The following is a 26,744-nucleotide window of genomic DNA, read 5'->3' on the forward strand; positions in this document are numbered from 1 at the left end:
AAAAAAAAAAAAAAAAAAAAATTGGCAACATTTTCTTATCACATTAAAACCTAGATGCTCAGCTTCTCTCGGAAGAATTGAAGCTCGGTGACCCCAAGGCCTCCTTCCCACGTGGCAGGAACGGGTCGTGCGGATGGTGCGTCTCTGCACGGGGTGGCCACCCGCCAGCTCGCCACAGCCCTTACCCAGGAATCATGCTCAAGGAGACGATGCAGGAAATGCCACATGGGAGACATGACCAGGGCAAGGTGTGGGGGTGAGTGGCCAGCCGCTCGCCAAACCGTCCAAGTTTCGGAAGAGCTGGATCTCCAAGATGGCCGAGGGCTGAGAAGGAAGGTCCGCGCCTGCTCTTGCCCCTCCTGAAGCTGAAGCCAAAGCAGGCACCGAGGCCAGGAGGGCAGGAAAGAAAGGTATCCACAGCCGTGAGAAGATCCGTGTGGCACCCAGCTTCCGAGGCCCAAGACACCGTGGCTCCGGGCCAGCCCGAGGCTCCTCGGAAGAGTACCCCTGGGAGAGACAAGCTCCGCCACCGTGCCGTCGTCAAGACTGCCCGGACTCCAAGTCTGCCATGAAGAAAACAGAAGACAGCACACTTGTGTTCACCGTGGATGTTAAAGCCAACAAGCACCAGGTCTAACAGGCTGTGTGGAAGCTCTGTGACGTTGACATGGCCAAGGTCAACACCCTTATGAGGCCTGATGGAGGGAAGAAGGCATGTATTCAGCTGCCTCCTGATTACAACGCTGTGGATATGGCCAATAAAATCAGGATCATCTAAACTGAGTCCAGCTGGCTAATTCTAAACATATCTTTTCTCTCCAATTAAAAAAAAGAAGAAGAAGAAGAAGAAGAAAATCCAGGTATGGTGGCTCACAACTGTAATCTCAGCACTTTGGGAGACTGAGGCGAGAGCAGTGCTTGAGCCCAGGAATTCAAGATCACCCTAGGCAACATAGTGAGACCTTGTCTCTAAAAATAAAATTAATTAAAGAAAGAAAGAGCTCAATCTCCAGGTCCCCCATGCCTAAGAGGTCAAAGCAGGCTGCAAGTTCCCACCCTCTGGGCACCTGGTCTTTCTGTGATCAGCCCCATCCCCAGGCTAGCTGGGGGCACCACTGTAAGTACCTTCATAGCATAAATTCAGGTAGCATCAAAAGGGGTTTACTATGAGTAAGAAAAGATACTCCTGTCACTCTGCAAAGTCCAGGAGTTTTAGGAGCCTTGTATCAGGAGCTTGAGACAGAGACCAAATGTTTCTTCTTCCCCGCTACATGCCCTACCTTCAGTTCTCCAGCGAGCATAAGTCTACTCATTCTTTACATTCCACCATCAATTTCTACTAAACTGCCCCAAATAAAAATTGCTCCTACTGGGCAGTTTTGCGGTGTGAGCTCGCAGGCAGGGCAATGCCAGCCCTGCATGCCTGTGACTGTCAGATCAAAGGGCAGCACGGCCCCTTCCTCTGGGTGGTGGGACAGTCAAGGAGCTGAGTGATGCCGGCTCAGCCCTGGCACCTCCACATCTCCGTTCTGGGCCAGAGAAACATTAATAAACCTCCGACAAGCCGGGCTCGGTGGCTCAGCCTGTAATCCCGCGCCTTTGGGAGGCTGAGGTGAGAGGATTGCCTGACCCCACGGGTTCGAGACCCGCCTGGGTGGCGAGACCTCAGCTCTACAATAAATCAAAAAATCAGCCGGGCGTGGTAGCGCGCGCCTGTAATTCCGGCTACTCGGAAGGCTGAGGCGGAAGGATCGCCGGAGCCCAGCAGGCGAGGCTGCGGTGGCCGGGAGCGGCCGCTGCACTCCAGTCTGGGCGACCGAATGAGACTCCAATCCCAAAAATAAAACAAAATAGAATAAACCTCCGACAACATGGACTGTCTCCTTGTCGCCCCCACCCCCAGGTGGAAGGTCGGCAAGAGCAGCGCTGATAGCTCCTGGGGTGGAAGCCTGCGGAAGGAGAGGCATATCCACGTCAAGCTCTGGTCAGGTGCCAAAGCCAAACATCAGGCCCTGCGGCTGCAGGCACCCCCAGAACAGGGTGTGAAAAACAGCCAAGGGCAGCTTTTGTCCAAATTCCTGAGAGGCTGGGGGAGTCACACCTGTCTTTTTACCCCATCACCCTGTATACTGAAGTTTGTGTTCCAACCTGACTAGTGCTGAAGAAGGGAATCAAGGTATTTTATGACCCCGCAAAGCCCTCTCCGGGGCACCTTGGAAGACACTCACCTATTCTGAAGTCACCTATGAAACTTCACCTACATTTCAAGAAAGCTGAAGTCTCCCCTGTCTCAGCAGGACACTGCCACTGATTTCCAGACCCCTTGGACAGGAGCTACACATTGCCAGTCAGGAAACCTTTGAATCCACCTGTAACCTGCGCGCTCCTGCTTGGAGATGGCCCACCTTCTTGGGCCAAACCAAGGTAAACCTCACATGTTGGTAACTTTGGCCTCCCTAATGTATATAACCTAACGGCAATTCAGCCACCTCAGACATGCTCTCAAGACCTCCTGGGGCCGTGTCCAGGCCTTGCCACTCACATTTGGCTCAGAATAAACCTCTTCAAGACTATCTGGCTGAACTTGGAACTTCTGCATCATCCCTAGTACCCGCACCCCTGCACCGCCTGGAACAGTGCCTGTGAGCGTGGGGAAACATCAACTCAAACCGTGCTCTCCTCCCCTCTCAACAGCAGTCCACGCAAGGGACTTCTGTGGCCAAATGTGTGTTTCCCCAAACACCAAGCAAGCAATCAGTTCTGCAGGGACACCTGCCTGGGGTCCTTCCAACTCACTTCTGCCCGGAAACAGAAGCCACAAGTGGAGGGCTGGGTCCCCAAGACCACCCCCTCCTTCACCCGGTTGCAGTTCAGGTCCAGGTGACTGAACTCAAGTCAGAGTTCCCACCGCCCCCTCTTGGGGTTCAACTTGCCAGAGTGGTTCACAGAACTCAGGGACACTTACTTACATTTACACGTTTATCACAAAGGTTATTTTAAAGGATACGAATAAACAACCCAACGAAGAGATATATAGGTGCAGTCTGGAGGGGTCCCGAGGGGGTGCAGAGGTCCCTGCTGCCATGGAGCTGGGTGCGCCACCCTCCCAGCGTGTGGGCGAGTGTTCACCTTCCTGTCTGCGTCCACGTATGCAGCTCCTTGACTGGCGACTCCTTGGGCCTTCGATGGAGACTCCACCGGATGGGCATGACTGAGCATGGACAACTGGGCTGAGATGAGATGGGAGTCTGCGCCCTGAGGCCTGCAGTGCCCCAACATTAGGCTAGAAACTGGACAAAAACCCACACACAAAAATGGATGCAGCTCCAGGCAGCTGAGCGTCTGGGCCCTGCTTCTTGCATGGGTCACAGATGCAGCAGGACTGCAGGTATTGTCCAAGGTCTCCACACAAGTCAAGGCCAACCAGGATTTCACGGTACCAGGCCTAGGGTGGAAGGTGGGGCACGTCAAGGCTGATGTCTAAGACCAGAGTCCCTCCCACTAAGGGCTGGGCAAGGACAGAATGACAGGAGAGGTGATCAGTAACCACATATGGCTGTTTATTTCATACAGGGCCCTGTACAAAATATGTACACATATTCTTTACAGAATAAGTAAACCACCTGAAGGTAACCAGACGACGCTTTCCTCTTGATAGCTCAGAGAATACTGGTGTCAGCAGAACTATACAATGAACAAAAGTTGCCACAGGCCACAGGACAAGTAGACGACACTTGCTGCCTGGGATTCCACAGCCACGGCCTTGGGACCCTGACCGCGGGACCTTTCCTTTTCCCATCAAGGCCTTCGGTGTCTGCAACGGCTTGAGTGTTCGTGGCAGGAGGGGCAGGGGCTGCTGCCTGGAAGAACAAGGAACACTGGGAGTGTCTGCCACTTCACCACCTGGGGGCCTGGCGGCACCTCCTTTGTCCTGATGAATCCATCCACGTCACACTCACACAGGTGGGCTCCTCCGTGGAGAACGACTCAACACTCTTGAGCTTTTTTGGTTGTAAAGTGCTTAGCGTAACTCGGACATTCTCCCCCGCACACATGGGCACACGAGGAGCCCGCAAGGTCTGGACACGGTGGAGGGAGTGCTTCTGGCTTATTCACATTCAGAAACACCCGCCGAGAGAGAACAGTGCCCAGGAAAATAGGAGTATGTGGCTGCTTCCTGTTGTGCTCCCCAAGTCTTTAAAGCAGCAAAAGGCACTTTTTGTTCAAGCCAGAATCCATCAAAAACAAACCCAGCTTCGCTTACAGGAACCTGTCCCAGACGGACTGAGCGAACCCCCATTTCCCAGGGCCTGGAGAGCTCCTGAGAAGCTAGGGCCAGGGCTGGCTGCTCCAGGTTCCTGCCAAGCTCTTCAGGCCACAGCTTCCCCCATTCTGTGTGCCAGCAAGTTTCCAATGACACTTCCAATCAGGCAGGACCAGCAGCTGGGGAGATAAACCAGACCCCCAAACCACGTGAAGACAGTGAGTGGGTGCCTATTTGGGGGAGGCAGGGTGATTGGAGAAAAACAGGAAGGCAGGAAAGCCAGTCCAAAAGTGGGTGCTTTGGAAGGGCAGGGCTGGTTACAGACAGCAGCTTGGCTAAAGTGAGTAGAAAGCGAACTTCAGGAACTCTGAAGCTCATCCTTCTGATGAGAAATGTTTTTTCCATGAAGGAACTATTGTTGTTGTTTTCAAATGAGGGTATTTCACATGTTGTGTGTATGTACCCTAAAAATAGCAATAAAATTATTTTTTATCAGCAATGTTGTGTGGCTTGAAGAGAAGATGGAAAAACAAAGGCAGACGAAACTGGTTTGGGGCTAGGCCCTGAAAATGAACATTCTTTCCCACTTGACTAGAAATGCCCACTGGATTTCTGGGCTAAAAATCGGTAGATTCACTGGTTGCCTTGTTCACATCTACCCCTGACTTCTGGTCCACTGATGAATCCCCAGTAAGAGGCTGGCCATGTCCCTCGGCCTCCTGTTTTCAGTTTACAACCAGCATCCCCAGCAGCTCCTTCCTCCTTGGTCCGTCTGAAGCAGACAGAACAGGAACGTGAGGAGGGAGGGCATCCTGCAGTCCAGTTTACTTTCTACTGGGTGGCCAGGAGGCTCCTCAGTAACCAGGGTACCAGGCCCAGCAGGTTCCAGAGGCAGCCAGGAGCCAAAGAAACAACTTCATCCCACACAAGGGGAGGCGGCAGACAACACACCAGAATCCCCCAGGGGGGTGAGAATTCTGTGCCAGCCCCCACATGCCCTCTGTGTCAGGTAGGCTCTGCACTGACCTCCAAGGCAAAGGCCCACACGGACAGACAGGGCAGGGTGGCAGGAACAGGAAACCCTTTTAATAAAGGAAATTCTACCCTCCTAATCCTTCCATGGAAGGGAAGACCTTCACACGACAGAAGAGGAAGTGTTTCCTCTGGCTTTCAGGGAAACAGCTGCAGCTGGAACTTGGGGGCCCACTCCAGGGCGCTCTTCACCACAGCCAATGCAGCCGCTCCGAGCGCCACCGTCAGCCCCATCACTGCCAGTTTCACAAAACGGTTGGTCCTTGGTTTGGTCAGGACATCTTTTGCTCGGTCCTCAGGCCGCAGGAGTCCCCGAAACCGCTGCCGCAGCACCATGTCAGGCCTCTGCTGGGCTGAAGCCAGCTCAAAGTCTTTGAAGGTCGAGGCCGCTGTCCTGCAGGGAAAGGAGACAAGGGAATGGTATGAAAGAAGGAAGGGAAATCTACACTAAGCAGGCCGAGGGCAGAGCCATCCACTGTCAGAGAGCTCTTCCTGATAGATCCACATAGATTCACGGTGGGGACTCTGCAGGCAAAGTCAGGTCCTGGCAACATGCCTCTCGCGCCAGCAGACATGACCTGCCTGGCTTCTGCTTGCTGACAGCCGCCCTGTGAACCTGGTGCCTCACTCACCGCTCGGCCTGCTGCTGGGCGGCTGCCTCCCGGGCAAGCTCAGACGGGGGGAACTGAACAAAGAGGTCTCCGGCCCTGCTGATGAGCCTCTCATAGGGCAGGTCCTGAGGGATCTGGGACAGCAGGTGGTGGACCGAGGCCATGTCACAGTCACATTCCAGGACTTCCTGCTCGCGATGCAGCACGATCTGAGGGGAGAATAAGGCCTTGTGTCAGAGATCAGACACAGATGCGGGCCACATGCACTCCCTTCTCCTTCGAGAGGAATCTGAGCTGGTAACAGACCAGACTCAGCCCACAGGGTCAGGGAGCTCTTGCATCCATAGAGGAAGAGGCAAACTTCCACCCCATGATGGCCAGCTACAATCTAAGTCTTTCCAGGGACATCTGTCTACTCAGCTGCCCCTCGAAGACTTGAAAGAAATGAAGGAGATTTTTTAGGAGGAAGAAAAGCAGAGGGATTCCTGGGAGGTTCCCGGAGTTCCAGCACAGAAGAAATGGTTCAAAGCGGCAGAGAAAATGTGTGCTCCCTTGAGCATCTCCCGCTACTGCTGGAACACAGATCCAAAGCTGCTGGAAGGATCCAGGCCCTCCATTAACTGGAGCCCCACCCTCCACCAGCCACCTCCCTATCACACCAGTCCTCTTCTTTTTTTTTCTTTGAGTCAGTCTCACTCTGTCACCCAGGCTGGAGTGCAGTGGCATGTTCACGGCCACTGCAGTCTCGACCTGCTGGGCTCAGGTGATCCTCCAGTCTCAGTCTTCCAAGTAACTGAAACTATAGGCCTACACCACCACACCAGGCTAATTTTTTGATTTATTGTAGAGATGAGGTCTCACCATGCTGCCCAGGCTGGTCTCAAACCCGAGGGCTCAGGCAATCCTCTCAGCTCAGCTTCCCAAAGTGCTAAAATTATAGGCATGAGCCACCACGCTTGGCTCCTCTTCTTTTCTTAAACCTGGAGTCGGCAGGGTGCACTACTGACTGGTCCCTACTTGTGTCCATCAGCAGAACACATTCCAGAACATATTCCAGGCAATGTCAGCAGGTCACCCTGACAATTCACCATGCAAACAAGCAATCTGAAGTTTAGAACAGTCACCCAGTGAAGAAACGGGTGGGACTGTGTTTAGCCAGCATTTTTCCCATGACGCCCCCACTAACGCTGCACAGTGTCCAGGGACACCAGTCTTGGAACAACTGTCTTTTGCGTCTTTCCTTAAGTCCAGGTTGCCTCTCAGGGAAATGACCACGTGGGATGTAGACGGTGAGCCTAGTTGCTGACTCATGGCCTCTACCTACCACAGCTGCAAAGTAAATGGGCATCAGCGGGTGGCAGGCCAGGAAGAAGTCGTACAACCGCACGACGTGCCTGAAGTCACACAGGACGTGTCCAAACCAGGTGATGAGCCAGCTGAGGGCAAAGATGGTCCCCACCTCAGCGCTAGGAACAAAGGAAACGCAGACATTAGGCACCCACTGGGTCAGCCCTTCCCTCTCTGGCTTCCTTTGTCCTCAATGCTGGTGAAAGGAAACATTTAGGAAATATGCTTTGTGGAAAATTTGGCTACCTAGGAATTCAGTATCTTCTACTCACAAAATACAGTCTTTAAAATGTACTATGGCCAGGCACAGTGGTTCACACTTGTCATCCCAGCACTTTGGGAGGCAGAGGCAAGAGGACTGCCTGAGCCCAGGGGTTTGAGACCAGTCTGGGCAAGCTGGCGAGCTCTCATCTCTACAATTAAAAAAAAAAAAAAATTAGCCGGGCATGGCAGTGCGTGCCTGTAGTTCCAGCTACTTGGAAGGCTGAGGTGGAAAGACTGCCTGAGCCCAGCGGGTTGAAGCTGCTGTGGCCCTGAGCAGCGTGCCACTGCACTCCAGTCTGGGTGACAGAATGAGACTCCAACTCAAAAAAGAAAATGTGCCATGACACAAATACCCCACCAACAGGGCCTGGCTATTTCATTTCACCAGGTGTTCTCTTAATGGTCAACACATGTCAAATACAGGGAAGAGAAACAGTTGTTTTCAGAGCATTACATTGTGATTTTCCTTCTGAGAACATCTTTACCTTTTGGGGGGTACAGGCAGATATTCCCAGACCTGAAAACATGACTGTGTTAATTTTTCAGTGAGCATAAGACCACTGAAATGTCTTCAGACACAGCTATTATTTAAAAAAACATTTTTTTTTTGAAGTGAGACATTTCCAACTAAGCAGAGGAGAAAACGGAAACATCACATAAGATCTGCATTCCTTCTCTTCCTGGATCCCACAGGACTCTGTACCTCTCTTGTGGTCATAACCTCCAAGTCTACCTTGGCATGCCCACCTTATCTATCTCTCCGCACTAGATGTAAACTCCTCAAGACATAGGCTGTGTTCTCAAAAGAGCAAAGTACCCCAAAGTGCTCTAAGACTGTGTACAGAACTGAGCAACTCTGAGGAACTTAACACTAATCCACATGAGATGATGACAAAATTGAGCTAGACTGGTGGGGAAGAAACAAAAGCTCCAAGGTAAAGGTATAGAGATGTGTGTGTCTGTGTGTTGCAAGCGTGTTTGTCTCTGTGTGTGTGCGCGCGTGTGTGTGCACAGAAATGCAGACACATATATATACCTCTGCATGAAGTCATGGAGTTCTGGATTCACCTGGTCAATGATGGGCATCAGATAGTTTAATATGTGCTTGGTGTTGTCCATTGTTGGATCCATAAAGTCCCTGGAGGGAGACAATTCAATGAGCATGGTCAGACCAAAGACATCAGGGCCGGTGGGTGAATGAGGCTCATCCCATTAAGAAAACCGACCAGGAAACGAGCCGCTAAGTGATCCCCAGGGGGCTGGAGGAGCACCCCATCCTCCCATGCTCCTCTGCACTGGTACCTGAGGTGGTGGGTAGACAATTTCTCTACCAGGGATGTTGCCAGCTTCTCGCCAACTACCAGTAGAAACGTGACCACGATGTCATGGTAGCCCTGGTAGTAATGCAGCTGAGGGTTGCGCTCCAGGATGAGGAGGATGATGTCAATCAGTTCTTCCTGGAGCCCTTCTCTCTGCTCTTCTGGCATGCCTGGGGGAAGAGGGGAGAGGAGACACATCTGAACATGCAACACAGCCTAGCAACCAGGAGCTCAGGAAGAAGGCAGCAGTGGATCTTCAGAGAAAGTGAAATAGAGGAAACGTGTTCCTAGTTACTATGGATATTCTTTTCAGAAAAGACATTCCTTCCTTTCAGGACACTGCAGGGAAACTCAGTCTATACCTTTTTTCTTAAAAGGAGAATGGATAGCATTGTAACGCAGCTCACAATGTTCTAGAATGTATAAACATTTCACTCTTGTAGTAGAGCAGGAAAGACCCCATTTCTCCAGACACTCACTTGTCTCAGGGTGGAGGTGTCCTGGAAGGTACTTCATTCATCTTCTGTTATCATTACTTGGGATGTGTTCTCTGAAAACCTGTTAGATTCCTCTCACTAATATTTTCAAAGTAGAGAGTTAAGTGAATCCCAGACTAGAATTTAATCCACTTGTGGAGATGGTTTTTTAAAAAATCTTAATTGACAATGGTATTTTTTTTATACTTAACCCTGGATGTGGTGGGAAATTATGCTGTTTAGTAATAGTAATGTATGTGACCAATGTCAAAAGGTAAATAAAACAGTCTTATTAAAAATCTAGATTTTTTTCCTGTATGAAAACCTATTTTCAATATATATTTTAGGCCAAAGCCAGTATAAAAAAAAAGGAAAAAAAACTCTTAAGAAGTAAACGTCAGGCCGGGCTCAGTGCCTCAGCCTGTAATCCTGTGCTTTGGGAGGCCGAGGTGAGTGGATTGCCTGAGCCCGCAGGTTTGAGACCCGCCTGGGCAACTTGGCGAGACCTCATTTCTACAATAAATCAAAAATCAGCTGGGTGTGGTAGTGCGCATCTGTAATTCCGGTTACTTGGAAGGCTGAAGGGGAGCCCAGCGGGTCGAGGCCGGAGCCCAGCGGGTCGAGGCCGCAGTGGCCGGGAGCGGCCACTGCACTCCAGTCTGGGTGACGGAGTGAAATGCCAACTCAAAAAAAAAAAAAAGAAATAAACGTCTAGCATACCTCATCAACAAGGGTACCTGCATAATCAACATTTGCATACCTAACCCTGAATTGTACCCCACATCTTTATTTTTTTATTTTTCTGAGTTGGAGTCTCACTCCTTCGCCCAGGCTGGAGTGCAGTGGCACGCACGCTCATGGTCACCCCAGCGTCAGCCTGCTGGGTTCCAGTGGTCCTTCTGCCTCAGTCTTCCGAGTAGCCGGAACTACAGATGCACATTACCATGCCCGGCTATTTTGTATTTTATTGTAGAGACAAGGTCTTGTCCAGTTGCCGGGGCTGGACCAATCACACCTTTATAACAAAAAAATAATAATAAAAAATAAAATAATATGAAAAAAAGAAATAAACGTCTTTTAGCATAAAAAATAAGAAGAAACTTGTTCTAAGCAGATCCATTGCAGATACCACCTGGCATGTAGGAAAGGGGGAGACCTGGCGACACTGCCTTAAGGAGTCATCAGTGCACACTGCTGGTGATGGGAGCACGCACTGACATGCAGCACAACCAGAGCTCAGCATCACTGGGTCTGCAGAATTCCTACCAGTAATGCAGAGGCTGAATCTTGTAATGAGGAAATACCAGGTAAACGCAAAGTAAGGAACACTTAACAAAATACCCAGCCTGTCCTAAAATACAAAGGAACCATTCCAGATCAAAGAAGCCTAAGAGATGGGATGACTGAACAAAACAGGCAGGCATCTGTGTTTCCTTTTCCTGCATGGGGCAAATCTCGGAGAAATGGTGAAATCTGAATCAAATCTGTGGATTAATTAACAGTAGTTTTCAATGTTGTTACTTCTTATGGTAAGTGCACTGTGATTATGTAAGAGCCTCATTTTTAGAAAATACAACTTGAAATATTTAGGGGTGAGGAGTATCAGGTTTGTAATTTATTCTTAAATGGTTCAGAAAAAATATGTCTGTGTTTAAGGCAAAGGAGAGAGAGAAAGCAGTTAATGAAGGAATGGTAGTAAAACGTTAACATGTAAGGGAATCTGGGTAAAAGGCGTCTAGGGAATTCTCTGTCCTATTTTTGCAACTTTTCAGTAAGTATCAAATTATATTTTACAAGTTCTCCTCTAAATCAGACCACACATTATGGAAAAGACTGATCCCTTGCTCCGAGGAGGCAGTTGGAAAAGGGGGCCTGGAACGAGAGTGCCTGCAGAGAGGGTCCTGCCCAGCCTGCACGGCATGGCTTAGCTGGGTCTCAGTGTGAGGAAGCCCCACTGCGGCCGGTGAACTGCCAAGAGGAGTGGCACATGGCACAGCTCTCCCATATCACTAGCTTTTAGTTAATAACACGCTGTGAGAGAAAACAGATCACGCAAGGGCCCAGACTAAACTGGACAGGGCTGAAGATAAGAGCAAAGCTCACCTCTTGCCATAGATACCCCACCCCTTCTAAAAATGGCAGACCTGGGCTGGGCAGGGTGCCTCATGCCTGTAATTCCAGCATTTTGGGAGGTCAAGGCGGGAGGATTGTTGGGGTTTATGAGTTCAAGACCAGTCCAGGCAACATGAGACCTTGTCTCTACAAAAAGTTTTTTTTAAAGTTAGCCAGGAGTAGTAGCACATGCCTATAGTCCCAGTTACTTAGGAGGCTGAGGTAGAAGGACTGCCTGAGCCCAGGAGGTTGAGGCTGTGGTGAGCTGTGATCATGCCACCGCACTCCAGCCTGGACAATAGAGTGAGATCCCAAAACATACACACACACACACACACACACACACACACACACACACACGGCATATCCTAAAAGATAAAATAAGAAAATGAAGTAAACCAAACCAAACACTACCGATATGTAAAGAAATTAAAGTAGTGAGAGTAAAAACTAAACCCTGTTTGACTTTTCAGTGTAAGAGTGGTCAGTCAAGCCTAGAAGAACACGAATGGAAAAAGAATATAAACCCACACGGAAAGTACAGCCTTCAGAAAGAATACCACAGATTCCACATACATGGAAGAGGGGAAGAAAGGGTTCTGAGGGAAAATGGGCTACCTAGGAAAAAATGGAAGGCAACTGTCTTGAGTGAGCTCATCACACCAGCAGGACAGGAAATGGGGGCTGTACGAGGAGCACAGGTTTTTATCAGAACCAAGCTGACAGGCCACTGGCTATGTGGGACTAACAAGAGCCCCTGCAAGGAGCCGGGCACAGGCAGAAGAAAGGGTCTTTAAGAGACCCAAAGCAGTGCCAAGACTGATGCCCTAGGATAGGAGGCTCGCAGCCCCTCGAGCAATTCCCTTCTTCCTGGACTTGAAGGTGGACTTGCTAGAGGAAGAAAGACAGGTCATACATGTGAGGTCTTTGCCTGGTTTCCTCCATGTGAAAATGCAGACAATAGTTCTTTTTCTTCCTGGGAACGAGGAGGCAGTTTTAGGGATACACCCTTGAAACACGTGGCGACTGGCCTCCTTTCCAGGCTGAGGATCCCTACAAGAATATATGCAAGGTACCACTATTTTTAAACCTAATTAAATTAAGATATTAATAGTTCTTGTTAGGGCCCAATTCAAGCCAGTCTGCTCCCTACAGCCAGACTGATGGCTCTAACAATCCTCAAACTCCTTTCTGTAGCTTGAAGGAAAACAAAAACCCAGAAACCCCTTCTCTCATTCACCACCTCTGGGCCAGGAGGAACCATTTATGGTTCAGGCTTTGCAGTGGGGTCTGGGAGTGATCAGTCCACCAAAGAACGACTCAGCAAACTGAGTACTCTGGTCCCCGAGGAGGAGGGTCTTGCGTGTCAGGTCACACTGTGTGTAAGACTCCTGGGATGGCAAGCACCCACACAAAGGGCACCCGGGACAGACACCCCATTTCACATGTGGCGATGAAGAGCGCTGCTCACCAGGAGGAAAGCGCCGCAGAGACCGCCGGACATCTAGCAGCACCTGTTGGTAGTCCTTGCTCACCTGCCGGAGGTTCTTCCCTGTCGGGGAAAAGAAACATGTGATCCAGGCACGTCTGAGACGCCAGATCAGAAGCAAAGCGCTCTGGGATGACACCAGAAGCCTGAGGACCCAAGTCAGCTTCTTGCAAAGGACACAACTCAAGACGCAGCATGTGGAGGGGACCCTTTAGTCTAGTTCCAGCCATGTGACATTTCACACTCATCACGACCCCAAGAGGAGGGAACACAGCTTGCCCAGGAGACACTACAGCAAGTGGGGAGAGCAGCAGGGCTGGTTCGAGCCTCGTATGGCTCTGCACAGGACCAGGAGCTGCTCTGAATTGCAATGCACACAGGTGGATAGTAAGGACAGTCTCTTGTACACGTTCCTCTCAAGTTACCACAAGGACCACACACAATCAAGACTGTGGAAACCACAGATCACAGAAAACACCCTTACATCTGTAAAGTTGTGGGAGCACTACATTGCTCAGAAAGGAGTAATTAAGAAAGACTCATATATATGGCCGGGTGCAGTGGCTCACCCCTGTAATCCCAGCACTCTGAGAGGATGGGGTGGGAGGATCACTTGAGCCCAGGAGTTTGAGATGAGTCTGGACAACATAGCAAGAGCCCATCTCTAAAAATAATAAAATAAAAATAAAGACTCTTATAAAGAAAAACCTAGCATCTCTTGGCAAAAAAATTCTAAAACAAAGACCCTGCAACTAGGAAGCAGTCCTTGTGTTCAGCTAAGCCCCACAGAGTATGAAAGAGAGGCAGCAGTTTCAAGCTGTCATGTATATAACAAGTGACACTTCCCACAGCCCCGTCAGGTGCTATGTAGTAAGTGTACATTTCCCTTACAACCCGATCAAAAGCTGTCGGAGGAGCCTGGGTAATACTTCCTCACACACAGATGTTATCTTACATAGAGACATGGGAAGTCTGGAATCTGAGAGAGAAACATCACCTCAGGGCTGAGAGTGTGAGCACGGCAATGCCTTTGCCTTCCAACCAAAAGCTGACTGCTCTGCGGACGCCAGCCCCAAGCATGACAGCACATGGCAACTCAATGGCTCCGGCAATACCATGACGCTGTGCGCCTCCTAGTGGTCCAGGCCCTGTTTTATTATCCCCAGGACCTGGCACACAATATCTGCTTTGTGCAAATGACTAATATCTGCTTTGTGTGAAGGAAACCTCACACAAGGTACTTTGCCACAATAGCAGGAGAGCAATCAGGTGAATGAGCTGAGTGATGATCAACGGACAACTCACTGCTCTGCAGTACTTTCTTTTTTTTGAGTTGGAGTCTCACCCCATTGCCCACTGCTGGAGTGCAGTGACATACTCACGGACACCTCAGCATTGACCTGCTGGGGCCGGGCGATCCCTCTGCCTCAGTCTTTCAAGCAGCCGGAACTACAGGCATGCACTACCGTGCCCAGCTATGCAGTACTTTCTCTTTTTTTGTTGAGTTGGAGTCTCACTGTCGCCCAGACTGGAGTGCGGTGGCTGGGAGCTTCAACCTGCTGGGCTCCAGCGATCCTTCCGCCTCAGCCTTCTGAGTTGCTGGAACTACAGGTGCGCGCTACCACGCCCGGCTGATTTTTTGATTTATTGTAGAGATGAGGTCTCGCTGCCCAGGTGGGTCTTGAACCCACGGGCTCAGGCAATCCACTCAACTCAACCTCCCAAAGGCGTGGGATTCCAGGCTGAGCCACCGAGCCCAGTTGCAAGTACTTTCTTGAACTGAGTTCCAAGGAACTCCTTTTACCACACAAGTATTGCAAACTAGTCAGGTAACAGTTTTTCACAGAATTACAGAATTTTAGAACACCAAAGGATCTTAGTATTTTCCAATAAAAAGGATAGTTTTATTTTTCTTTTTAAAATTTAATGTTATTTTTATAGACAGGGTCACACTATGTTGCCCAGGCTGGCTACATACTCCTGGGATCGAGCGATCCTCCCACCTAAGCCTCCAGAGTAGCTAGGACAAGTGTACATCACCATGCTCTTTTTTTTTTTTTAAGGATCATAAGGTATCATCTCTCCCTGTAGTCCAGTGTTTCTCAAAATGTGGTTCACTTGCATCAGAATCAGCTGGGGTACTTGTTAAAATACAGATTCCTATAATACCAGCATTTTGAGAGGCTGAAGAGGGAGGACCACATAAGGTCAGAAATTCAATACCAGCCTAGGCAACATAGCAAGATTCTGTCTCTACAAAATTTTTTTTAAAAATTAAAAATTAAAATTCCTACAACTCACCTCCAACCAAGTAAATTCTAGACTAGAATATGACTTTTTTTTTTTTTAAGAAGAGACAAGGTCTTGCTCTGTTGCCCAGGTTGAAGTGCAGTGACACAATCATGGCTTCACTGTAGCCTCAAACTCCTGTGCTCAAGCAATCCTTTCGCCTCAACCTTCTGAGTAGCTGGGACTACAGGTGGGTACCACCATGCCTAGATAATTTTTTAATTGTTTTTTTTTGAGTTGGAGTCTCACTCTGTCACCCAGGCTAGAGTGCAGTGGCACACTCATGGCCACTCCAGCGTCGACCTGCTGGGTTCCAGCGATCCTTTCGCTTCAGCCTTCCAAGTAGCCAGAACTACGGGCGTGCGTAACCACGCTCGGCTACTTTTTAATTTATTGTAGAGACAAGGTCTCGCCAAGTTGCCTGGGCTGGTCTTGGCCTCCCAAAGTGCTGGGATGACAGGCTGAGCCACCAAGCCCGGACTTTAATTGTTTTATAGAGACAAGTTCTTGCTATGTTGTCCAGGCTAGTCTAGAAATCCTGGCCTTAAGCAGTCCTCCCACATCAGCTTCCCAAAGCACTGGGATTACAGGCAGGAGCCACCCTACCCAGTCACAGAACACACATTAATTTAACAGACTCTCCTGACTCACTAATATTTTAATCCCTAGTAAAAGCTCATTCCGGCCGAGTGTGGTGGCTCAAGCCTGTATAATTCCAGCACTTTGGGAGGCCGAGGCAAGAGGATTGCCTGAGCTCAGGGGTTTAAGAGCAGCCTGGGCAACTTGGTGAGATCTCATCTCTACAAGAAATAAAAAAATAAGCCAGGAGTGGTAACGCACACCTGTATAGTTCCAGCTATTTGGAAGGCTGAAGTGGAAGGATTGCCTGAGCCCAGCAGGTCAAGGCTGTGATGGCGTGAGTGTGCCACTGCATTCCCGCCTGGGTGACAGAGTAAGATTCCAACTCCAAAAAAATCAAATACAAACAAAAAAACTCATTCCATTTTTGAGTAAAATTCTACTTAGAAGCTTGCCTTATTTTCACAGTGGGTCCAGGCATTTCCCGCTCATTTAATCTAAGTTCAAATAAGCATAGAAATAAAAGCTCCTGGGAGTACCTCCTCCCTGTCCCCCAGCTGGCTCCCTTGCAGCCCCTCTGCCCTTACCTGACGTCGGCGGGGGGTCGCTGGCGTTGATGTTGAGAAGCTTGGGCCATACCTTCTGCCTGATCTCATCTGTCAGGAGTCCTCCCTCACTGATGGCCATGCGCCGCAGGGCAGCCACGTCGGTGGGGTCACTGTTCAGAGCCTGGTGGATCTCTGCCACTTTCTTTTTCCTCTTGGCGTTGAAGTCTGCCAGCAAGGGTGGAGAAGCATCAGGCACACATTCAGCAGGTCTGTGTTTTCTGCTTAGAGCTCAATCTCCTGTTTTGTTTGAGGTACAGGTATCTTTTCTTACCCAGCCCTAAGTTTGCCTGCTGGCATAAAGTCTCAGTCTTTTTTTTAAATTTTTTGAGTTGGAGTCTCACTCTGTCGCCCAGACTGGAGTGCAGTGGCTGCTCCCGGCCACCGCAGCCTTGACCTGCTGGGCTCCGGCGATCCTTCCGCCTCAGCCTTCCAAGTAGCTGGAACTACAGACGTGCGCTACCACGCCTGGCTAATTTTTGATTTATTGTAGAGATGAGGTCTCACCAAGTTGCCCAGGCGGGTCTCGAACTTGCGGGCTCAGGCAATCCACTCACCTCAGCCTCCCAAGGCGTGGGATTACAGGCTGAGCCACCGAGGCCGGCAAGTCTCAGTCTTTTGCACTAGTAATTTCAGCCCCAGTCCACTTAACCTCATGGGGCATAGGGTGGAGAGTTCATTATAAAATAGTTTTTTTAAAGACAAGGTCTCATCACTGTCACCCAGGCTGGGATAGGGTGGTACCATCATAGCTCACTGCAGACTTGAACTCCTGGCCTCAAGCAATCCTGACTCGGCCTCCCAAAATGCTGGGATTACCGGCATAAACTAGTATACCCAGTCAAAATAGATTTTTTTTGAGTCAAGGTCTCACTCTGTTGCCCAGGCTGGAGTGCAGTGGTATGATCATGGCTCACTACAGCCTTGACTCCTAGGCTCAAGCTATCTTCCCTACTCAGCCTCCCAAGTAGCTGGGATTACATGCATATGCCACGGCACTTGGCTAATTTTTTGGGTTTTTTTGTAGAGATAAGATCTCACTATGTTGCCCAGGTTGGTGTCGAACTCCTGGGCTAAAGCAATTCTCCTACCCCAGCCTCCCAAGAAGCTGGGACTACAGGCACATACCATCATGCCTGGCCCAGAAATAATTGTTTTTTATTTATTTATTTATTTATTTTTAATTTTTTTATTTTTTGAGTTGGAGTCTTACTTGTCACCCAGACTGGAGTGCAGTGGCCACTCCTGGCCACTGCAACCTCGACTTACTGGGCTCTAGCGATCCTTCTACCTCAGCCTTCCAAGTAGCCAGAACTACAGACGTGCGCTACCATGCCCAGCTAATTTTTTTTGATTTATTGTAGAGATGAGGTCTCACCAAGTTGCCCAGGCAGGTCTCGAACCTGCGGGCTCAGGCAATTCACTCACCTCGGCCTCCCAAAGTGCAGGATTACAGGCTAAGCCACCGAGCCTGGCAATAATTGTTTTTTAAAGAAGAAATATGTAGTGAAAAAAGGGATGTGTTAAAATCAGGCAGATCTTGATTCACATCCTGGTTCTGCCACTTATCTGATCTATAATCTTGGGTAGATTACTTCAGCTCTGGGCCTCTGGACTGACACTCTCTTATCTGGATAGTTAACACAGTACACTTACTAAATATCAGATCCCCTCCTTACTCCAAAATAGATTTTAAAATCAACCTACAGGTTGGGCGCAGTGACTCATGCCTGTAATCCTAGCACTTTGGGAGGCCAAGGCGGGATGACTGCTTAAGCCCAGGGTTTGAAAACAGCCTGGGCAACATAGCAAGACCATGTCTTACAAAAAATTATATGGGTAGAGTGGTGTGCACCTGTAGTCACAGCTACTTGAGAGGTTGAGGTGGAAGGAGTACTTGAGCCCAGGAGGTTGAAGCTGCGGTGGGCCAAGAGTGTGCCACTGTACTACAGACTGGGTGACAGAGTAAGACCTCAACTCATAAAAATAAAATAAAATCGCTGGGCTCGGCGGCTCAACCTGGAATCCCGTGCCTTTGGGAGGCTGAGGTGAGTGGATTGCCTGAGCCCGCGGGTTCGAGACCCGCCTGGGCAGCGAGACCTTATCTCTACAATAAATCAAAAAATCAGCCAGGCGTGGTAGTGCATGCCTGTAATTCCGGCTACTTGGAAGGCTGAGGCGGAAGGATCGCCGGAGCCCAGCAGGTCGAGGCTGCGGTGGCCGGCAGTGGCCACTGCACTCCAGTTTGGGCGACAGAGTGAGACTCCAACTCAAAAATAAAATAAAATATAATAAAATAAAATCAACCTACAGATATTTAATTAGTCTGTATAATTTAGTTTGATAAAATGTGCAGAGCACTAAGGAAGTACAATGTATAAGTTACAAAGAATGACAATTAAAATAAATGCTCAGGCTGGGCTCGGTGGCTCAAGCCTGTAATCCCAGCACTTTGGGAGGCCGAGGCAAGTGGATTGCCTGAGCCTGTGGGTTCAAGACCAGTCCAGGCAACTTGGCAAGAACTCATCTCTACAATAAATTAGCTGGGAATGATAGCGCATGCCTTAAGTTGGAAGGCTGAAGCAGAAGAATCACTGGAGCCCATCAGGTCAACACTGGGGTAGCTGTGAGTGTGCCACTGCCCTTCTGCCTGGGAGACAAAGTGAAACTACAACTCAAAAAAAAAAAAAAAAAATGCCCAGTGAATTCAGGTACATCTAGTAGTGTCAACATTTTCCTAAAAGAATGCTCATTCTTAATACCCAAACTTCAGAGTACATATATATCTCTTATTATAATAATTTTTCCTGTTGTATACATAGGAAAAATGCATACATCTATCATCAAAACTCAGTACTACACTGAAAACAAAACAACACAGCAAGGTCTCTGGTTACATGCCACTACAACTGGTAAAACATGAAAGGCCGTGATATGCACACAGAGGAACTGTTTCTTAACCACCATTTTAATTACTGGCGATCAGGAAATAATGTTTTGAGCATCTTACGTTCTTATGTGATAGTTTGTTATTCAAAGGCATCTCACTGTGTTTATGTCACTTTTTAGGGCTGGGCCCAGTGCAGAGGTGTTTACAACTACTTGATCAGTCAGTTACAGATCTCTTTGCTCCTTCTCTGCTCTTGCTGCTTCACTTGTCTAGTCCTTCAAATAAACAAATAACTTTTAAAAGAATCTGGGCCGGGCTTAGTGGCTCAGCCTATAATCTCAGCACTTTGGGAGGCTGAGGCGAGCGGATTGCCTGAGTCCAAGGGTTCAAGACCTGCCTGGGCAACTTGGCGAGACCTTGTCTCTACAATAAATAAAAAAAACTAGCCGGGCATGGTAGCGCACGCCTGTAGTTCCAGCTACTTGGAAGGCTGAGGTGGAAGGATCATGGGAGCCTACCAGGTTGAGGCTGCGGTGGCCGAGAGCGTGCCACTGCACTCCAGTCTGGGCAACAGAGTGAGATTCCAATTCAAGAAAAAAAAAGGAATCTGGATGGGAGATTATGGTTGGTTATCTACCATAATTATAATTTTTCTATTTGATCATGGAGTAATAGGCTCTCAGAGTTTTCATGTAGAATCTCTGCTTTTAGGAATGGTTTGCTAAAGTTAAACAAATGATACCCGTATTTAGATTATTTCTGGTTGCCAGCACCATGGAGAAAATAAGCCAAAATGCAAGTTAAATAGGATGGTGACAACCATCACAAGGTAGTACATTATAACTGCCAAAAGGGTGTGTGCAGACAATGCAGGGCAAGAGCTCAGAGGATCGCAGTGGCTCAGGTTAAGATGAGGATGGAAGTGGGCCAGGATTGCAGGGTGGGGTAGGGGGAGGTCAGGCTAGGCTGAGGATCACAGTGGGTCAGGCTAGGCTGAGGAGTGCACCTTCAAAAGGAAGGAGAGCCAAACTGCATGGATTTAGCACCACCTGCTCCCTTTGCTCCACTGGAGGTTGGAGGGTGCCAGGGCCCTGCACAGCAGTGCATGGAATACTAACTTTTTCCTGCTTCCTCTGTATACTGGACTCAGGCAGTACACTGTGTCTCTATGCAAATATGGACATTTAGCATTTACCAACACATATCTGTGTACTTTCTCTTGATTAAAAAAAAAGAAAAAAGCCAGCCAGGCACGGTGGCTCAAGCCTGTAATCCCAGCACTTTGTGAGGCCGAGGTAAGGGGACTGCCTGAGCACCCGGGTTCGAGACCAGCCCAGGCAACTTGGCAAGACCTCATCTCTACAATAAATAAGAATTAGGGCATGATAGCATGCGCCTGTAGTTCTGGCAGTACTTGGAAGGCTGAGGCAGAAGGATTGCTGGAGTTCAGCAGGTCAACGCTGGTGTGACCGTGAGCGTGCCACTGCACTCTTGCCTGGGAGACAGAGTGAGACTACAACTCAAAAAACAAAAACAAAAACAAAAAACGAAACAAAAAACCAAAAATCAAGTTAAGGAAAGTCAGCAAAGGGTGGGTTTGAGAGGTTTGGGTGGGTTAAGTGGGCATTTTGACAATGTGACTCCTTTTCGGCATGTTTAATTATGAGGTTTAATGGACATCCCCATTGTTTAAGATGACACTTCTAACCCTTTGCACCAGGAGACATCTTGCAGATAAACTGCCAGCAACTAGGCCCCACTTTTTAACTAAATAGTGAAAAACAAAGCACTTCATATTAAACAGTACAATGTTGGAACCAATTATTTTGTTGCAAAAATATTTGACTTATAATGGAACTTTTGGACATTGAGGAACTTATTTATGACAAAAAAATCAAAAATTTATATTTCATATTTTTCTTTTTTTCGAGAAAGAAGGATATATATATTTATTTATTTATTATTTTTATTTTTTTTTTTGAGTTGGAGTCTCACTCTGTCACCCAGATTGGAGTACAGTGGCCGCTTCCGGCCACTGCAGCCTCAACCTGCTGGGCACCGGTGATCCTTCTGCTTCAGCAGAAGGATTTTTTTTGATTTATTGTAATTTTTAAAAATTTATTGTAGAGATGAGGTCTCGCCTAGTTGCCCGGGCTCAGGCAATCCACTCACCTCGGCCTCCCCAAGCAAGGGATTATCACAGGCTGAGCCACGAGCCCAGCTAAGAAGGATTTATTGAAAGGACAAAAAAGTTCTCACAGTGGGAGGAGACCTGAGGAAGTTGTCCCTCATATTTTTCTAACACGGTATCATAGAAAACAGTCACTAACATGCATTGCAGGTTCACTGGTGATACATGTTGGGCAACAGTAATTTGTTTGATGTCTCCCATCTGGTGTTTTTCTATTCAAGCAGACAAGGCAGTCTCATCTTCTTCCTCCCAGATTAATAATATGTAATTTATTATCCAGTCTCATATCTCAGTATACATTCCATCTCTTTATTTGCTTTTTCATGCAATTTGAATGAAAAACGTTAAGGAAACATACATTTTTGAAAAATTTGCACTTGCGTAAGTTTGTCCTATATAATCACCAGCAATCTCTTTATGTCTCCTGAGAGGGGACATCCGAGTGCAATGGATTAAAATAAATTCTCTCCTAATGGTGACCCGAGTCCCTTGACTAGATGGGAGAATTGGCAGAACCTTCAGGATCTTACTTGGACTTGAATTCTCTACTGCAAATTTGCTCCTGTTTATTTCTAAATTTTCTTTTTGATTCATTGTAAAAGAAAGTGATCAGTTTTAAATGTTAAAAGTGTGCAAGTTGCCGGGCTCAGTGGCTTAGCCTGTAATCTCGCACTTTGGGAGGCTGAGGTGAGTGGATTGCCTGAGCCCACGGGTTCGAGATCCGGCCGGGCAACTTGGCGAGACCTCATCTCTACAATAAATCAAAAAATTAGCCGGGTGTGGTAGCGCGTGCCTGTAGTTCCAGCTACTTGGAAGGCTGTGGCGGAAGGATCGCTGGAGCCCAGGAGGTCGAGGCTGTGGTGGCCGGGAGTGTGGCACTGCACTCCAATCTGGGCGACAGAGTGAGACTCCAATTCAAAACAAAACAAACAAAAAAAGTGTGCAAGTTGCCATATTACAATAAAACTAAATGTGTATACACACACAAGAAAAGGAAAGAGAGTATGGGGGGTCTGGGAGGAGGGGTAGAGAAGAAAGTCTGGGAGATGGAAACACATGGCCTTTCACTTGACAGTAAACAGAGTCATTAAAAAATATGTAGGTATCCAAGGTGCAAGAAACGTAAAGTGGAAGATAAAACCAGAACACAGGCTGGCCTTAGAAGGGACTAACAGTGGCAGGTACATCAGGTTTTAGGAGGGACACTCAGTCACTTCCTTAGCAACGTTCTATTTTGAGACCATAGTCTACAAATTGTTTCCATGACAAAGCTACAATTGTTAACATAAATGAAAGCAGGTAAGAGACCCGGTGACCCAACTGTGAGACAGCTGTGACATATCAGCCACGTATAAGAAGCATTTGGAGAGGTGGAGAGGAAAATTACACATGGGACCTTTCACCCAGGAAAACCTGTCCTCCTGGCTAGGTGAACATCTGTCCCCATTTGTCTGAGGTCTTCTTGGTTTACACCTGTAGTTCTGGTGTCACTGTTCACCGCAAACACTGCCTGCTCCCTGTACTCTAAAAAATGTTCCAGTTTGGAGGCCAAAGCACATGGTTACTCTACCTAGAAACCATGAAAAATAAAACCCCCAATTCCCTATCAGCATGGCACCTGAGTGGTTAAACTGTCTGTCTGTTGACAAGCGGCACTGAGCTCTCGGTACAAACGTCCATCCAGCCATCCAGCTGCCCATGTGTACATCCATTCATTTACCAACCCATCATTTAATGAGGGTCTCCTTGCCCTAAGCCTGTACTGGAGGTAAAAGATGAGCAACTACCTCCCAGTCCTTAAGGGGCTCACAATAGGGAAGGACACAAACGACTCACATATGACATAAGAGAATCATGAAGGGTTACGAAAATCCAGGGGAAAGAATGAATACTCCCTCTTTCCAAGTCAGGAAAGGCTTCGTGGAGAATGTATTCCGGTGCCCTTTTAAAGAAAACTTTACCACAGGAACATTGAAGGGAAAGTGTTCCAGGCAGAGGAAAGAGGAAAGACCTTGTCACATGAAAGTAACACCCTATCCAGGAAACAGAGTCCTGGGAAGCTGCAATGTCAGGTAAAGGGAGGAACAGAAGAGGAAGGACTCCTAGTCAAGGAGGCTTGTAAGAATCTGGGCCAGATTCATGCCATGAAGGAGTCTGGGTTTCAGCCTGCACATAAAAGGAAGACAGGTGAGATTCTACTCCCGCCTAAGGGTCATCCTTTGGAAGATCAGGCAGTATGTTTTCAAAGAGGCGTCATAAACATGCAGGAAACAGAAGACTTTTATGTAACACAGGCTGAAACAAAGTATGAGCAGCAACTGAATTAATTTTCAACAACAAAACAAATCTAATGGATATTTAATTTTTCTTTCAACTTGGGAGTACCCTTGTCCTTTCCCCAAATCACAAATTAACAGCACTTAAATGGCAATACTGAACATTGCTTGAGGGAAGCAGACATTCAGAAATCTTGTTACCCTACTTGCTAAGAGTATCAAAATTTCCCCCCAACTTGTTGAAACATAATATCCACTCTATCCTCTTTCCAAGTAAACTACTCCCAATCTGAAGGAAGGGAAAACTGTCATTTGTATCTTAGTGGAAAGAACACTGCCATCAACTGACTCTCTATGAGGTTTTGGCACATAATTTGCCAGAATGTTAATTAATTCTGAATCAAACCACACTTCCACTACTTATTTCTCTTAAGACTCTATCTGATTCTATTTGTAATCCTGCATTTCAGAATTTACTACCTCCTTGTTCTGGGCACTCCACGAGAACACAGTAAATATGTGCAGAAAAGGATAAGTGATTTAGCTTTGTTTAGCTTTGTTTAAATAAATAGCTTTATTTAGCAATAGCTCCTCTTGGGGGGAAAAGCTGGCCTGCAGTAAATGACATTATCCCCCCCCCCCCACTACTGTTAAGAGTATGCTCACTGCAGAACTCAAGAGATCCACAGACTCTCTGGCCTGTTGCTAGAGCTGCTGGGGTTTCCCAGAGTAGAACGCTGCTCCAGTGTGGATTTTAGCTGCTATCTGTTCAGGCCCAAGATGCCTTCCTCCACCCCACATTCCAGTGGTTAAACGTTGGTGGCAGATGAGGAAGGCACTATGGTGGCACCCCCAAAATACTTGATTGTACCTAGTGTTCAGGCTCTCACTGTGACTTTACAAAAAGGAAGAAAAGACAGAAACCCAAGTGAGCTAGAGATGCATAAATGCTGAGCGAGAAGATGCACTGCTGGACATTACTATGAGAGAGAAGGTTAGCAGAGTCTCCATTTGACAATTCACACATATCCTATTTATCTCAGGAAGAGAAAAACCATAGAGCTATTCTTGGGATGCTCACTTAAGATGAAAATGAATGTCTACTATCCATTTTACTTTAAGATACAATTTATACACAGATTTAGCCGGGGGTAAAAACCCACATTTCTTCGAGAGGTGGCAAGTATGTCATTCTAATCTCCCTGAATCTTCTTCAATCTCTCTCTCTCTCTTCTTTTTTTTTTTTTGAGTCGGGGTCTTACTCTGTCACTTAGACTGGAGTGCAGTGGCATGAATCACGGTTCACAGGAGCCTTGAACGCCTGGGGTCAAGTAATCCTCCCACCGCAGCCTCCCAAAGTGCTGGGATTACAGCCATGAGCCACTGTGCCCAGTTATCTTCTCCAATTTCTTTACTGTCCCACTCATGACAAGGGTACTGTATATTCCGAAGCTGACACCTTCCGAATTCCTCATAGTAGAGGTCTTGGCTAGCATAGTGATAACGGAATGAAATGACTGTTCTACAGCTGGCTGTAAAACAAAAGACTGCTATAAATAAATCCCTGATGCCTGAAAAGTAATTCGTTCAACAAAGGAAAAACAGACAAGACAGGCAACATGGTGTTCTACTCTTTAATAAAATGCTTGTTTTTATTTACTTATTTATAAAGATGTCAGGGAAGACTTTATTTAAGGGACACCACAGCAACAGGCACAGGGACCACAGCAACGGGGCTAGCAATGCTAGCCTCAATAAAAATAACGGAAGAACCAGTGAGGGGGAGAGAAGAGGAGAGAGACACCCCTACATCATCCCTGTACTCCTGATACAGACACTGGAAATTAACTTAAAAACTGATGCCTGTAGTACCAGTTACTGCAGAGGATGGGGCAGGAGGAATGCTTGAGTCCACAAGGTTGAGGCTGCAGTGAGCTATGATTGCGTGAGAAAAACCTGAGCTCAGCCTGGTAAGAGTCCCGTTAAAAACAAAATAAAACCAAGTAGCCTCTGTTTCTGGAGGTCCTAATTAGTAGTTTCCAAAAAACAGTACCCAAATTAGCAGAGATTCACTGACTACCTGAAGCATAAAGATAAGCAGGTGCCAAGAAAGAATGCTTTGCCCCAGCAAATGGAGAAAGTGAAGCAATCTGACAGTAAATGCTAGCAAGGAGGGCTTCTAGTATTTGCCAACAATTTCCAACACAATCAGAAACAATAACAAAAAAGCCCATCTCTGAATTCTTCCCATTCATCAGAGAAGCAAAAGCAAAGCGGCTGGAAGGGATGGAGTCTGCTAGTTGGACATAGCTGCACTGCAACAGGTCACAAGGCCCATGCCACTTAAGGCACTGACCATTATGCCATGAGGACAGATGTCACACAAACACCAGCCAGTGGTTACCAGGCCAAAGGGCCCAGGGAGGCCACGTGCGGAGTGAGTCCACTTCCACCCAGTATCGGGAGAAAAAGAGGGAAGCCAAGCAGATTCCGGAGAAGCAAGACCTGGTACCGGGAGCTTCATCAAGACACACCGGTGGCGTGGCGCGGATTCTGTCGTGGTCACCACCCGCCAGAGGGCCGGCGAGGGGGACGCTACCTTAGTCCTCTTCAGGGGGAAAAAGGTGACTTCATTTGGGTCAGGACGAACATTCATCACGTCAACTGTCATGCAGTTATCGTGTCACACACACCGGAGAGCATGACGTACGACGCAAGCCTGACTTCACAGAAGTTATGGAGCCTGAAACACTACAAAAACAGAATCGCTCTTACACGATTAAACAACATGGAGCCAGGCGGCAGAGGAGGCGTGGAGACCGGGAACGGGAGCGACCGTTCGCGGGGAGGGGACAGTGGCGGCAAGCTGGCGGATGCGCTGGGGATCACGGAGCTCGCTCCCCAAAGCGAGGACTTCGCGGCGATGAGAAGCGGCCGGCGAGCAAAGTTTGGGAAACGCGCCTGACGAGACAGGCCGCACCGGGAGCGTGCGACGTGGCG

At 48.0% G+C, this 26,744-nt stretch overlaps 1 protein-coding gene across 1 annotated transcript; it reads right to left on the reverse strand.

The window, feature by feature from the left end:
• Positions 1-3,539: 3,539 nt before the first annotated feature.
• On the reverse strand, positions 3,540-23,168 carry TBC1D20 (TBC1 domain family member 20). The gene is made up of 8 exons (XM_021714120.1): positions 23,087-23,168; positions 16,370-16,555; positions 12,897-12,977; positions 8,821-9,007; positions 8,555-8,656; positions 7,232-7,373; positions 5,929-6,116; positions 3,540-5,690 (listed from the first exon to the last, which is right to left on the reverse strand). The coding sequence occupies exons 1-8, from the start codon at positions 23,166-23,168 to the stop codon at positions 5,435-5,437; spliced, it is 1,224 nt and encodes a 407-aa protein (XP_021569795.1). The 3' UTR covers positions 3,540-5,434.
• Positions 23,169-26,744: the final 3,576 nt, after the last annotated feature.

Source organism: Carlito syrichta, unplaced genomic scaffold (assembly GCF_000164805.1).
Source record: "Carlito syrichta isolate Samal-C Ts95f unplaced genomic scaffold, Tarsius_syrichta-2.0.1 Scaffold305245, whole genome shotgun sequence".
NCBI lineage: Eukaryota > Metazoa > Chordata > Mammalia > Primates > Tarsiidae > Carlito > Carlito syrichta.

Bases quoted from the DNA above. Each gene is read 5' to 3' on its own strand.
- TBC1D20 (XM_021714120.1), bottom strand. From the start codon at position 23,168: ATGGGCAGCTGGATGGCTGGATGGACGTTTGTACCGAGAGCTCAGTGC. The intron at 6,117-7,231 runs GTAGGTAGAGGC...TTCTCCCCTCAG, and splicing joins CCATTTACTTTGCAGCTGTG to ATCGTGCTGCATCGCGAGCA. The intron at 5,691-5,928 runs GTGAGTGAGGCA...CTTTCCCTGCAG, and splicing joins GCCCAGCAGCAGGCCGAGCG to GACAGCGGCCTCGACCTTCA.